This window comes from Pipistrellus kuhlii, unplaced genomic scaffold (assembly GCF_014108245.1).
Source record: "Pipistrellus kuhlii isolate mPipKuh1 unplaced genomic scaffold, mPipKuh1.p scaffold_m20_p_10, whole genome shotgun sequence".
Taxonomy (NCBI): Eukaryota; Metazoa; Chordata; class Mammalia; order Chiroptera; family Vespertilionidae; genus Pipistrellus; species Pipistrellus kuhlii.
In genome coordinates, this window is record NW_023425405.1 from 20,157,799 (window position 1) to 20,172,862 (window position 15,064).

General features: G+C 44.2%; 1 protein-coding gene across 3 annotated transcripts; it reads left to right on the forward strand.

The window, feature by feature from the left end:
* The first annotated feature begins 841 nt into the window (after nt 1–841).
* NDUFB2 (NADH:ubiquinone oxidoreductase subunit B2) lies at nt 842–8,044 on the forward strand. 3 transcript variants are annotated; one of them, XM_045577512.1, is made up of 4 exons: nt 842–1,016; nt 4,295–4,439; nt 6,037–6,139; nt 6,803–8,044. In XM_045577512.1, the coding sequence occupies exons 1-3, from the start codon at nt 922–924 to the stop codon at nt 6,109–6,111; spliced, it is 315 nt and encodes a 104-aa protein (XP_045433468.1). In that variant the 5' UTR covers nt 842–921; the 3' UTR covers nt 6,112–6,139; nt 6,803–8,044. The 3 variants fall into 3 exon arrangements, with proteins under 3 accessions (XP_045433468.1, XP_045433461.1, XP_036284634.1); XM_045577505.1 differs by having other exon boundaries at nt 7,966–8,044; XM_036428741.2 differs by having other exon boundaries at nt 843–1,016; nt 6,037–6,135; nt 7,966–8,044.
* The last annotated feature ends 7,020 nt before the right edge of the window (nt 8,045–15,064 follow it).

A 15,064-nucleotide genomic window follows, 5' to 3' on the forward strand; every position in this document is an offset into this window, starting at 1 on the left:
TTTTTTGTTTAAGCTGTGCTTTGTTTTTGTGGCTTTGGAATCATAGCATTGTTCTTTGCTGGGAGCTATATGGCTTGGGCAGCCAGTTCTCTAGGAAGATGGCAAGCTTCCTCCTCCCATTTCATAAACGAAATTTCTTTCTTAGTGTTTTGTAGCTTTCACCAGAAAGGATAAGTGGCAAATGGTAGTGCAGACAAAGGTAGACTATTGCATAGCAAGTGGGAAGTCCTCATCCAGAGAAGAGTGGAATCTTCCCTCTAATTTATATTCTAAGTTAAGAGGGCGGGAGAACAGGGCCAGAGGATAAATCAATAAGACTGTCTTCAAGGGCGGGGGCAGCTCAGCAATCTTTATGTGGGCCACACTCCCGAGAGGTTCACAAAGGACCTGACAACTGAAAGGAAGGCAGCTAATTCAGGAGCAGGAGGCCGAGGAGCAGGTCCAGGTTGGGAAAATACCATTTAGATGAGCACAGGTAGGGAGGAGCGAGTTCAGACTCGGGGGTAAGGGTCTGCTAGCACACGCCAAACCCAGCGCTCCTACGGCCGGGCGCCTGGGGCGTCCTCACCTCCCTCCGCGAGGCCTCGCACGCCAGGCCCCGAGAAAGCGCGCGGCGCCGCCCAGCCGAGACGTCCCAGCCGTCACTTAGCAACGCCCGAGGCCGACTACACTCGCCTCCCCACCCCGTGGACCACAACACCCGAGTCCCTGCAGGTGTGCAGCCCTCCCCTCAAAGGGACCGGGACGCTAATTCGAGACCCAAACCTTGGCTTCCCTCCTCTTGACGTCTTCCGGAAGGAGGTAGGCGGGGCGACGCCGCTGACGTCCGGGGCGGGGCTCCGGGAGGAAGTGAGGGGACGGGGCGGGGCGGCCTCACGGCGGTGGTGCGGCCTCACGGCGGCTGTCCGGACTCGGGCCGGCATGTCGGCTCTTACGCGGGTGGTGCCTTTCGCTCGCGGCGGAGGCAGCCTCTTCAGAGGCCTCCGCGCGCGGGCGGCTGGAAGCGGAGTCCGTCAGTGAGTGTCGGCCGGGGGTGGGGTCTTGGCCTGCTTCTAACAGAAAGTGCCCGTTTCCGGGACGTTCTCACCTTGACACCGGGCGCCTGGGACCCATCCGCCCCGAGGCATGCTGGGACTTGTAGTCGGCTGCGCCGAGGCCAGGGGGAGTTGGTCACAGCGGGGTCGGGGGTGAGAGGGGACACGGAGGGACACCACCCTGCACCAGGGGGAGCCTGCGCTCGGGATTTTCACAGTTGGATGTGGACACAAATTGAAGCTAATCTAGATCCGGGATTAGAGCAGGAACTGGGGAAGGGAGGTCGGTGCAGGCCGCGGAAACTACCTCTGCTGTGTGTGTATTTGAAGTGTCAAGGGCAGAAGTGAGGCTGGAGGCCTTAGGGCATAGGGAGGGGACATTAGTGGATCCTGATGGCCGGCTGAATAATTTATAACGGGTGACAGAGATCCTTGAGCGGCTTCAACCCGATGCCTTGTGGCCAGATTATAATTCTGAAAAATCACTCAGGCTGCAGATTGAGGAATTACTTCTCTAAGGCACGGGAGTGTAGGCCATCACCCCGAGTGTGGAAAGGTGGGAGAAGAGAGAGCCAAAAGTAGATGCTTGGGCAATTCAGAATTTTTTATTTAAAAAAAACACATTTATTTTTTTAGAGCAGTTTTCAATTCACGGCAAATTTGAGCGGGAGGTACAGAAATTTGCCATAATCCCTCCTACCTCCACACATGTATTACCTCCTCCATTGCCAACATCACTCATCAGGGGGGTTCATTTGTTACAATTTGATAAACCTACGTTGACACAGCATTGCCACCCAAGGTCCACATTTTACATGAGGGTTTACTCTTGCAACACTAGAATTTAAGAGAGTGAGCAAGAATCACCTGGTGAGGTATGTAGCCTGAGAAACTGACTGGAGAGCATGGTGGTGCCAGGACATATCTACCAAGGGAGAACACATCTACCAAAAACAAGCTGGTAGTGCAGAGGAGTGATTCAGTAAGAGCAGGACTGAAAATAGTACCTTGGATTTTTCCAGGTGGTGTTTGGAGACCTCTTAAACCGTCATCTACACTTTACCAAGAGGCAGTGCAGGATAGTGCCTGCCACTTTAGCTGCATGACCTTGGAAGTTTCTTGATCTCTTCATGCCTCAGCTTTCTCACCTGCATAATGAGGATAACAATGTTAACTTCTAAGGAATCAAATGAATTACAATTCTCTGAAGTGTTTTAGGACAGTTACTTGTGCATAGCAGGCATCATGCAAGTATTATTCAGCTATTGTGAGGGACCTGAGACTCAGGGAAATTAAAGGAGTGACTTGCCTAAAGTTACATGATTATTAAGGGCTGGAGCCCAGTGCATGAAATTCATGCACCAATACGGTCCATAACAGCTGCCGGCGGGCCTTCCTTCATTCTGCGCCACCCTCTGGAGATCAGAGCATGTCATAGTGAGCGATCAAACTCCTGGTCAAACTCCCGAGGGGACATTTTGCATATTAGGCTTTTATATGTATAGATATAGATGCGGAGCTGGGAATGGTGTGAGGTGGGAAGAAGGAAAAGGCTTAGGTGTCACCTGAGCACAGACAACAATGAAGAACTACCATATGGTAGCCCGAGGGGTGCTCTTCTTTAAAAAACAAACAAAAAACTTTTATTGATTTCATAGAGGAAGGGAGAGGGGGAGAGAGATAGAAACATTGGTGATGAGAGAGAATTATTGATCTGCTGCCTCCTGCACACCCTATGCTGTGGATCAAGCCCACAACCTGGGCATGTGCCTGAGGGAGAATCAAATTGTGACCTTCTGGTTCATAGGCCGACACTCAACCACTGAGCATGCCAGCTGCGTTAGGGGGTGCTGCTCTTCACTGAGGTCTTGGTTCTTCCATAACACACACTGATTTCACTGTGAGTGACCATTAGTGAATAAATATTTACACTGAGTGGCCAGATTATTATGATCTCTGAATGTATAAGAATCTGGCCACCGTGTGTGTGTGTGTGTGTGTGTGTGTGTGTGTGTGTGTGTGTATAGTAGAGGCCCAATGCATGAATTTGTGCATGGTTAGGGTCCGGCCAGCCTGGTCAGGGGGAAGGGATATGGGTGGTTGGCCAGCCTGCCTGTTGGTCGAACTCCTGGTTGAGGGGACAATTTGCATATTAGCCTTTTATTATATAGGATATACACTGAGTGGCCAGATTATTATGCGTTCAGAGATCATAATCTGGCTATTCAGTATATAGAGCATCTTTTGGATTCTAGAATCTTTTTTAGGTACTGGGGATAGAATATAATACAAGAAAGATAATGGAGCCAAAACCGGTTTGGCTCAGAGGATAGAGTGTCGTCCTGCGGACTGAAAGGTCCCAGGTTTGATTCCAGTCAAGGGCATGTACCTTGATTGCGGGTGCATTCCCTGTGGGGGGTGTGCAAGAGGCAGCTGATCGATGATTCTCTCATCGATGTTTCTAGCTCTCTATCCCTCTCTCTTCCTCTGTAAAAAATTAATAATAATAATAAAATATATATTTTATATATATATATATGAAAGATAATGGAGCTTCCATTATGGAGAGAGGACATAAACAAGTAGAAAAGAAAGAACATGTTTAGGTACTGTTAAGTGGTATGAATAAAATAGAGGGGGATTAATCTATAGTGTCCAGGATAGGGGTGAATGGGTTACTGTATGCAGGATGATGTGGGGAATGCATGCCTGAGAGTTTGACTTGAGGTAGGTACTGAGTAAGAAGTTGGGGCACATGCCCGGGTTGCGGGCTTTTATTATATAGGATAGGATAGTATCTAAACCTGTCAAAGAGGAAGCCTATTGTTACAATGTCCTCTTTCCCATAAATATTGCAATGGAGTAGAGGACATAATTTATTTTGAAATAGATGGCTAAATTGATTTGCTTATTTGTTTTCTTTGGATAAAGCTTACTACTGACTACTATAGGTTCACAATCCTTTAACCAAAACTCTTGGGGCAGTAACTCATTATCAAGATTCATAAGATATAGGAGTATTCACTAAAGGAAAAGCATCATTAGTCTCTTGTCAGTTCAGGCTAGTGTTTGCTGCTTAACAAATTTAAAGTGAGCTTATGAAAAAGGAGTATTTTGAGGCCTGTGGAGCTCTATCATCCTGTATTTTGTGGAGGAGATGAGAAATGTTAGCTTCAGTTTCTGGATGGAACTCAGGGCGTTGGAGGACTGAATACTTTGACGATGTAGCCGGCTGCCTGACGTTTTCCTTTTCCTCGTAGTGCTGGTGGCGGAGTGCACATTGAGCCCCGGTACAGAGAGTTTCCCCAGCTCACCAAGTCCCAGGTGATCAGGGGGGAGTTCTTCAGTGCAACCATGTGGTTCTGGATTCTCTGGCGCTTTTGGCATGACTCAGATGCTGTGCTGGTAAGTGCAGAATGGTCTCCTTCCTGTGGGTGGGAGAATGGAAGAAATAGTAACTTAGCTTGTGTGTAGACTATTTTTCTAGCCTTGACTTTGCTTTCCTTGGTTTTATTTACCTGGGACACCTCTGATCTGAAAATATTAAATGGAAAATTCCAGAAATAAACAATTTATACATTTTAAATTGCGCGCCATTCTGAGTAGCATGATAAAATCCGTGCTGTCCTGCTCTGTCCTGCCTGGGATGTGAACCATCCCTTTGTCTAGCATTTCCACGCTGTTTACACCACCTGCCAGTTAGTCACTTCGTAGCTGTCTCTGTGATCAGATTGAGTCGATTGTGGTATCTCAGTGCTTGTGTACAAATCAACCTTATTTCACTTGATATCGGCCCCAAAGCACATGTGGACATGCCAAATGTAAAGTGCTTCCTTTAAGGGCAAAGGCATGTGTGTATAGGAAAATACTTTCTGTGCCTTTTGTTCGGTCCCATCCGTTGGGGGGTCTTAGGACATATCCTCTGTGGATAAGGGGGCTGCCGTACATCCTTTCCCCTGTGTGTATGCAGCAGTTTTGATAATGAGACCTATCTCTCCCGTTTGTACTAAAGGGTGCACATGTAGGCAGTCCATGTTTTATGTTTTGTGTTTTCCATATTTGAAGGGACACTAGAAACTAGTTCTTTCACCTTGTGAACTAAGGGTTCATCAGGTTAAGTTCACACTTAAAATCTTTAAATGGTGAATGTTATCTGGTCTGTCTGGAAGCCGAAGGCAACCGAATTGGGGTGGGAGAGAGCTGGGCTAATTTGTTTTGAGGAGGGAGGTTTTCACCCAGCATCGTATTAGCCTCAGCTGAACATTTATCGCATTTGCTGACCCTGTTCTTTAGGAAATGAATGAAGCTTTAAGCCACTGAAATCTGTGCTTGTTGATCCAGAATATTTTGAATTTTAGTCAATGGTTTTATTTTTAGGGTCAGAAAAAAACGTCAAATTGTGCACAAGTTTTAGAAGCATCAGGTTGATGAATACCCCGTTTCTGATAGAATTTCTCTGCGCCCTGCCGCCCAGTGAGGAGTGCCTAGTGTCCTCACAGGGGCAGCACAGAGACAACTGTCCCATTGTGCTCAGTGGCCAGGATGTGTGGCTATTTGGTGTGAGGTGATGGTGCAGCCAGATGCTCCCTAGATCGGGATCGAAGACGAACAAGTCCACCCAAGGCTCCCAGACCTCCCAGCAGGAATGGCAGGACAGTTGGAGACATCCATTATGTTTTGCCAGGGCTTTAAGTCATTGTTGAGATGAGGGGTGTTTTTGAAATCTGTTGCCTCCATTCCTACTGCTCTTCATCACAAACACATATTCCAACTCTGGCTCAGGCTGGTAGCTTCAAAATGGGCAGACTTTTACAGTTCAGCTTTCAGTGAACAATATGAAGAACAGTTGGAACATCGAGTAAAGTAGTAGAATTCACTCCTGTGGTGTGTCAAGGGTGTGTGTATTACAGCCTTTTATTTTTTTCCTTTCAGGATTTCTTTTTAAACGTAATTGTGTGGAGTATAGATTCTTGACTTTTTTTTTTTTTAATGGTGTCACCAGGGTCACTTTCCATATCCAGATCCTTCCAAATGGACGGATGAAGAATTGGGAATCCTTCCGGATGACGAAGACTGAAAATGTAGACTCAACTATTTACAAGTAGGTAAAATTTCTATTTTTTGAAAGTTATATTTACTTTTTTTTAACAAAGAAAAAACTCGCTGAAATCGGTTTGGCTCAGTGGTAGAGTGTCTGTCTGCAGACTGAAAGGTCCCAGGTTCGATTCTGGTCAAGGACATGTATATTGGTTGCGGGCACATCCCCGGTAGGGGGTGTGCAGGAGGCAGCTGGTCGATGTTTCTCTCTCATCGACGTTTCTGGCTATCTCTCTCCCTTCCTCTCTGTAAAAAAAATCAATAAAATATATTTAAAAAAACAACACAAACAAACAAACAAACAAAAAAAAACAAAGAGAAAACTCATTCTTTTAAAAAAAATGTCTTTTATTGATTTCAGAGAGGAAGGGGGATGGAGAGAGAGATAGAAACATCAATGATGAGAGAAAGTCTCTGATTGGCTGCATCCTGCATTCCCCACATTGGGGATTGAACCCGCAACCCAGGCATATGGCCTGATTGGGAATTGAACCATGACTTCCTGGTCCATCGGTCAACCACTGAGCCATGTTGGACTTAGTACCTATAATGTCTTGAAGAAATATGCATTTTCTAACTGTATAAAGAACTATATCATGTGTCTGATTTCTTTAAAAAATATGTAATATGTAATTTATTGTTTTTAGAGATAGAGAGGAAGGGAAACGGAGAGAGAGAAACATCATTGAGAGAGAACCATTGATTGGCTGCCTCCTGCACGCCCCCTACTGGGTCAATCACATAACCCAGGAATTTGCCCTGACTGGGAATTGAACTGGAATTGAACTCAGTGGATAGGATGGTGCTCATTCATTTGAGCCACATCAGCCAGGGCTCGTGTCCGATTTCTGAATTTAGTATTTTCACATTTGCTGTCCCCTGTGCTCCTGCCACCCCTCACCCTAAATTGGTTTCATCTTCATTTTCATTGTATATTTTTAAAATGTTATTTTTTCCTAAGTTACGTTACAAATTAGGGCCCCATTTACGCACCAAAGGCTTTTAAGTACCAAGTCCACACAGGGATTTCAGGGTGGACAAGACAGGCAGGCGCTTACAGTGCACATTTATAGTTCCAAAACCACTACGTTTTCTATGTTTAGCACTCACATGGGAAGCTCCAGCAGAGGGGGCTGTTATGATGTGGATGTGCATAGAAATGAGCTCTAAATAGTAAAGGGTTACGACCCTTTCATTTTCCAGATCAGGACATCAGTCAGTCAGGAGAAGTTCCTTTCCCTACAACCCCTTGTGGATTAAGACATTCTTATTTAACAGTTTAAATTAATCATTGTACAGTTTAATTGCCATCATTCAGAATGCCTTGGAAATTGTTTTAAAAGATAGGAAGCATTAAAATATAGTTGAGTGTTTCCATTAAATTGTATTATTAGCATTGCCTTTTTAATTAGAAGTAGCTTAGTGACATGAAAATTACAGCAGTTTTTGGATATGCAGGGCCAAGGGGGATGGCAAAAATGTCTCCAAAAGGTAGGCGATTAAGCTCTTTTATAGTTTGTATGTCTCTGGGTTTGTTATGGACAGTAAGAGGTCCCAGGCCACCTGCTTCCTGTGTTAATGTATCTGACAGCACTAACCCCTTCCTATCCTTTTACAGATTTCCCAATATTCCCACACTGTCATTAACATTTTGTTTTAATAACTAGACTGTAAGCCCTTTGCGAGAGCAAGGTGATTTTACTTCCCTCCTTGACAAGGCAACTCACGTGACTGGTGCTCAGTGGATGCTTAAATAATTGAATAAACAGAATTACGGATTTGAGTTAGTGAAAATAAAAGTACTTAAAGCTTTCCCCTTTTGTTTTTTCTACAGGAGCAAGGTCAGAATTTCAAGAGATTGTGGACTTCATATTGTCTGTTGAAGTTGTAAATTAAAGTGGTTTGATCATGAATGAGGAACTGAGTTATGAATGTTTCTGACAACCATTCTCTGTGGGTTATTTCCTATACCAACTGCTTATAGCCCTTTCAGTGGATCCTCTTGGTTACCTCATGGCAGGTAGCCTTGGGTCCGTTTATCAGAGAGGAAATCGAGGCTCAGGATGAAGTAACTCACGTAGCATCACTCATGATGGGCGTTTACATCTCTTTTGGGTTGGGCACTGTGTTCAGTGGCCATTTGTGGAACACATAAGACAAACTAGGGCTGAAAGAATGGGAAACAAAGGTGAAATGGATATTTTACTTTTTCTAAAATTTGTTTCAAATTACTTTCCAACTGTCTATAGCATCATAGTTCTGAGAGTAGGTAGGACAGCATTTCCCTCTAACCACAGATAAAAATATCCAGTATAGAGTGGCTTAATGTCTTCCTACCCTGTTTCCCCGAAAATAAGACAGTGTCTTATATTAATTTTTGCTCCCAAAGATGCACTAGGTCTTATTTTCAGGGGATGTCTTATTTTTCTATGAAGAAGAATAGGGTACACATTTATTGTTAAATGAAAATAAAGGAAATTTATTACCTGTATACGGTACAGTAGTACGGTAGTTGTCAACACAAACCAGACAAACTGAATCCTACAGTATCAAGAATTTACTCATTTATTCAATGACAATCATGTCATCATCTTCTGGAACATCATAACAATCCAATTCCTGAATTTCCTGGTGAATTTCTTGTGACTCCATTTCTTTCAGAATCAGTGGACCAAATCTCTCATGTTTAGCAATAGCACTGTCTTTAATATATTTTATTGATTTTTTTTTTTTTTTTTTTTTTTACAGAGGGGAAGGGAGAGAGATAGAGAGCTAGAAACATCGATGAGAGAGAAAGATCAACCAGCTGCCTCGGCACACCCCCCACCGGGGATGTGCCCGCAACCAATGTACATGCCCTTGACCGGAATCGAACCTGGGACCTTTCAGTCTGCAGACTGACGCTCTACCACTGAGCCAAACCGGTTTCGGCTAGCACTGTCTCTAAATGAGTACTTCTTGTCAAGGTAGCCTGATCGCAGTGCATTTGCAATGCAATTGTCAGTGATTTTCTCCCATGAATTCTTCGCCCAAGTCACAACTTCTTGCAGTTTAGATTCCACAAAGTTTCCACGCTGATTTCTCTCCATTCTATTTTCAATGTAATCATTAATTTCCATGCGCAAATTGTCTTTGAATGGCTTGTTTATTGCAATATCAAGAGTCTGGAGATAGGCTGTCATTCCTGCAGGAATCATTATCTGATCTATTATTCTTTCTTAAAGAAATGTCTTCATGTCTTTAGCACGGTGAGTGCTGGCTGCATCCCAGACTAGCAGACCTCTTTGGCTCCCTCGCATAACAAGCGGCAGCATTAAATCGACCCACTTCCTTATAACTGCTTGTGTGGCCCAGGCTTTTTCAGTTTCAAGAATAAAAACGCCTAAAACCCGTTCAATCTTTTTCTTCTTTCCCTTAGAAATGACTAAAGGTGGGATTTTAGTGCCATCCAGATGAATTGCCAAAATACAGAAAACACTTGTAAGCAGTGAAGGGAATGTACACTAAGGAGGCACCCTGCTGTTCAATTGTTTGAGATGATTGGCCCATAAACACTGCAGTTTCATCCATAGCAATCATGTTGGAAAGATTGTATTTAGACAAGTCAGCATCATCAATAAAGGACTTGAATGCAAGTGCTCGCTTAATAACTTGAGTATCTTCCAACCTAAACAATGTTGTAGATCTTCTTAAAGATAGTTCACTTCGCTGAAGGAAATTACCCAGCCAGTGTTGTGCTGCTTTGAAGTCTTCAGGGGCTAAGTCAAACTGGTGCCATTGCAAGGGCAAATTCTTGAATCTGAGCCCTATTCACAACCAAAGCCTTTGTTCTCCTGTCAACAACCATTCACAGATCAGGTCTTCCAGCTCGGAAAATAATGGTTGCTGACCTGATCCACACTTGCACTTTTTAGCATTTCCCTTGTCCACTTGTTCAATGAGGTTAGCATACTCTGCTCGCCATTTTCAGACCAATAGGATACTCAACATCTTCTCTTTGCAAAAAGCAGTAAGATTTTGGCCCCAAGAGTCTTCCACGGTTCCTTTCTTGTATTCCACGGAGTAGCTTTTTCTTTTTACGCTCATTTCTAGGGGTAAAAAAAAAGGAATTGGGGTATCAAGGTGGGGGGAGGGGGATCACTTAAAATGACACGGGGGAATCAAAATGGCACAGGAGAATCAGAGGGGGGATTACCATTTTAGTAACCCCTTTTGATTCTCCTGTGTCATTTTGATTGCCCCCTCTGATCCTCCTGTGTCATTTTAAGTGATCCTCCTCCCCCCACCCCTGTGACACTGAACACCTTCATCAAACATCCCCCCTACTCCTTTATCAGACATTTACTCCCTGGGGCCTGCCTGGGGACTGTCACTGGGCTTGCTGGTGCCTGGATCTGGGCTGGAGCAGGGTCTACCACTGACTGAGAACCTTCAGTCATCATGAGGGTGGCCCCGAGCATCAGGTAGTGTCACCAGAGACAGACCAGCACTCACCACCTTTGCCGTGTCCGTTCATTCTAATCCTCCTGTTCTTCTACACACATCTGCAAAAGTCTCCTCCTCTCTCCCGCTCCATGCTCACAGCTCACTCCGACCTCCGCTCCGCCTCCACACAGCAGTGATATCAGGACTCTGCGTAAGGTCACTGGTTGCTAGACACCAGTTGGGGCGGCCCTAGTGACCAGTTCATGGTAAATTTTCATTCTGAGACAGAGCCTGGGGGGATGGCCTAATTTTCGGGGGGGATGCCTTATATTTCACTCAGAAGGAAACCTGTAAGTAGGTCTTATTTTCGGAGGATGTTTTATTTTCGGGGAAGCATTACTATTCATATATTTCTACCTTAGGTTTTTGATCACCTAAGCACTAGGAATACAATGCTAAATAAGCCAGATAAGAGTCTGTTCACAGGGAGCTTAGATTTTAGGGAGGGAAGATGATAAGTGAGGTTTACTAAGTGCTGTGAAGGAAATAACAGCGGGGTGATGTGCTAGAGATGGGTGGTATTTTGGGTGAGTGGGGAAAGCATTTTCACTTAAACCTGAACTAGTATGAGGAACCAGTTGTGTGAGGGTCTGGGAGAGCGGTAGGGACAAGGAATGGCAAGAACCAAAGTCTAGGGTAGGATCAGTCAGTGTGTTTAAGGAAAAGAAGGTTCCGGCAGTGAGGGTTCCGGCAGGTGAGGAGAGGTGGGTTAGGCAAGGTTAATAGGTCACGGTTGCAGGTTTAGATTTAGGTGTGATGCACTGAGAAGCTTCTGGCAAGCCCTGAGCAGGGTGGGTGGGTTGTGATTTGATGAGCATTCCTTGTCCTTAGGTTTGCACTCTCTTTAGTTCTCAGTTGTCAGTGGGCATAATGACAGTCAAAGCCAAAGCAAGTGGCAGCTTCACCCACCCCCAAAGCCAGCTCCAGCAATCCCGAGCCTGTTGGAGGGGGTGCTGGCAGCATGCCTCTGGGGTTTGTGTTTACTCACCTGTGTAAGAGTGAGCTGCCTGAGCTGATAGTCTAAAAGGCCTAGATGAGATTTCTGTACTTCCTAGTTCTCATTTTTGTTGCCCCTCCATATCAATAGTTTATGGGAAATAATTCAATTTATAACAGTTAACTCAAGTAGGATAATGCCTTTAGCTCTTATCCTTAGAAACCAATCAAAATTGCTTGACTTGAATAAAAGCTAACTTAAAAAAAGTAGTCTTTTCATTCAGCCAGTGTGGCCTCCAATTGGGCTGGGAATCCAGTTTGAGCTGATGCAGAAATTGTCTCTATCCTGCTGTTACAGTTTATGGGAAAATACTTAAGTGGAGAGGGTCCCAGAGATACTTCATACGTTTGATGGGTGGCTATTTAAATAATAGGGAAAACTGACTATGAGGCAGGCACTGGGGTCAGCACTTGACATCTGTTAATTTATTAAATCCTCACATTTCCATTTTATAAACGAGGAAGTTGAGATATAGATGTATTAGGTAACTTGCCCAAGCTCATACAGCCAATTAGAGCTGAGGTTCAAATCCTGTCTGGCTCTAGGTTAAATCAGTTTATCTCAGAGTTAGCATAGCATGGTATAAACCTTTTCATGACCTACTCTAAGGAATAGTTTTACATCGTGACCTGAGATATAAATTATATGTAGGTATACAGTTGCAAAGTTTAATGAAACAGTACTTACCTGTGATGCACTCTTACGTTTTCTCTTATTGTACATTAAAAAAATGATGGTTCAGAGACTGATTTTACTACTCACCAATGGGTTCCAACCTGCAGCTTGAAAACCTAGCACAGAGCGTAAGAACTCAGGCTTTGCAGTCGAGCTTGTGGGCTGACACAACTCTGCCATTACTAGCTGTGAGTTTGGGCAGATTGTTTGATCTATGCTACAGTTTCCTCAGTTGTACATGAATTAACTAGATTAAATGGTTAGCATGTAAAGCCCTTAAAAGTATGTCTGGCATGAAGGATATACTCTCTTAATGAGAGTAACTGTTACTTCTAGACCACTGGGTCTAAGGTACGTTTATAGTGACCCCTGTGTACCAGTTTGCTTTTTATAGGAAAGCCTCCATACGAAGGTAGACTCAGCTATTCTATAACCAGACATCCCAAAAGATGTGGTTCTACCACTCCCTCCGCCTAGAACAACAGGCATTTAGTTTAGGACATCTCCCTGATGAGTTAAAGGGACATTCTAAGTAAGTTTTAGGGCGTGCCTGGTAGGTGGAGAGATGTACCTTCATAAATGGAAAGGTAAGTGGTGAAGGAATTATGACAACGGAAGACCAGGTGTCAAATTTTACACAAATTTGTAACTTCGTTTCCTATGAAACCTTGAGTGTAAATACAATGGGATATCTAGTCAAGTTAGAGACGGGAGGTATCGTGTGAGGAGCACCTGCTGTATGTGTGTTACAGGGAGGTACAGAGTCATCTTCGTTCCACTTGCCACTAGGACTCTTCTGTAGAAGAGGCCCATCTGATTCCCCGCTGCCACCCTCTCATCAGGAGTGTCATCGGAACAAGTGAGAGAAAGGAAGCGGGCTGCTGGACCTGCCTCAGCAGCTGGGTCTTTGCCTTTTGTCACCCACACAAGCAGTGGCTTGCCTGATTGGTGACGGAGTGTGCCTGTACAACATCCGTTTCTAGCCACAAACACCGTTTCTATCCACATTTCATTATAGGCATCATGACCACAACAGCCTATATAATAAAAAGCCAATATGCAAACTGACTGAACGGCAGAACAACCAGTCACTATGATGTGCACTGACCACCAGGGGGCAGACCTCAACACAGGAGCTGCCGTCTGGTGGTCAGTGTACTCCCAGAGCGGGGGCACCGCTCAGCCAGAAGCCTGGGCTGTGGCTGGTGAGCACAGTGAATGGCGGGAGCCTCTCCTGTCTCTGAGGCACCACTAAGGATGTCCGACTACAGGCTTAGGCCAGCTTCTTAAGCCATCAGTCGACATCCCTCGAGGGCTCCCGGACTGTGAGAGGGTGCAGGCTGGGCTGAGGGCCCCCGCCCGCCAAGTGCATGAATTTCGGGCACTGACCTCTACTAGTGATACAAAAGAGTACTGACAAGTCCTGGCTGTGTGAGCCTAGGCAATTCACTCTTATTCAGGGATCCATATTCAGTAACTGAGATAAGATTTGGACCAGATTATCTTTAAGAACTCTTTCTGTTCACCCTAGCTGGTTTGGCTCAGTGGATAAGAGTGTCACCCTGTGGACGGAAGGGTCCCAGGTTTGATTCCAGCCAAGGGCACTTGCCCAGTGTTGCCAGTTCGATCCCCTGTAGGGGGCATGCAGAAGGCAGCCAATCAATGATTCTCTTTCACCATTGATGTTTCTATCTCTCCCTTCCTCTCTGAAATTAAAAAAAAAAAAAAAAACATATTAAGAAAAAAGAGAATTCTTTATGTTCTGCTATTTTAAGCATCTAGGACAAATATCTAACCCAGACAGTAGGTCCAAGTATTATAGCTTCTCATAAAATTTCAAACTAGTGTGGTATTCTCTATCACAATAAAGTATTCACGATTCTGGGCTAAATTTTAGGGAAAACCTCTTACAAAATAATGTATTGTTTAGAAATAAGGCCAGGATTGCTGTAATCATGTATGAAGGTTATTTAAAAAGTGAGTTTCTAAGATGTTTATATTCACAGTTACACTTTTCAGATGATAAAATTGCAGTACAAATACTTAAGTCTGGGCATTTTATGATTAGAGGGGCACGAGGACAGAAACCAGATTCCTCAACTACTAGTATGTGCCACCTGGAAGACTTTTATTCCTTCATGTTGTTCTCGAACACTCTGTTTCTAGATGAAGTTGATGACATTTCAAAATTGTTCACTTCTGGAAACTGCTCAGTTCTTTGACAAAGTTTGAAGATATTCGAGGTATCTTTCAAACTCTAGGTATTGAAATCAAATGCACAAAATCAACTCAGGTAGCCAGCATAAAAAGAAAAACCATTGAGTGTGTACTTTCAAATTTAGTTATGTTTGCATGTGTGTACATTCTGTATGTCAAAAAAGCTTGAAACTCGAACACAGACAATAGTGTGGTGAAGGCTCGAGAGAGCAGAGGTAATGGGGGAGAGGGAGAGGAGGAAGGAGGACATTTGTAAACAATAAAGATAAAATTAAAAAAACAACTCCAGACTCCTTAAATGACTGAATTATAGCATGTATTTCAACTGAGCCCTTGGAGGAGAAATCAGGTTGCAGAATCTAAGTACTTGATGGTCATCACTACAGCAGTGCAGCCAGCATGATGTAGCAGGCATCCATCCATCTTGACAATTTAAAACGATTCTAAGTAGCTTCTACCCACCAAGCAGTAATCAACATTGTATGTGTGAAACAAAATGTACACTTCTCAGGCCCTTCATTGCCTGGAAGAACTGATGGTCAAAACCCTGACCACTATT

Excerpts from the sequence above, each read along its gene's own strand:
- NDUFB2 (XM_045577512.1), top strand. The coding sequence starts at position 922 with ATGTCGGCTCTTACGCGGGTGGTGCCTTTCGCTCGCGGCGGAGGCAGC. Across the intron at positions 1,017-4,294 it reads GCTGGAAGCGGAGTCCGTCA|TGCTGGTGGCGGAGTGCACA; the intron begins GTGAGTGTCGGC and ends TTTTCCTCGTAG. Across the intron at positions 4,440-6,036 it reads ATGACTCAGATGCTGTGCTG|GGTCACTTTCCATATCCAGA; the intron begins GTAAGTGCAGAA and ends TGGTGTCACCAG.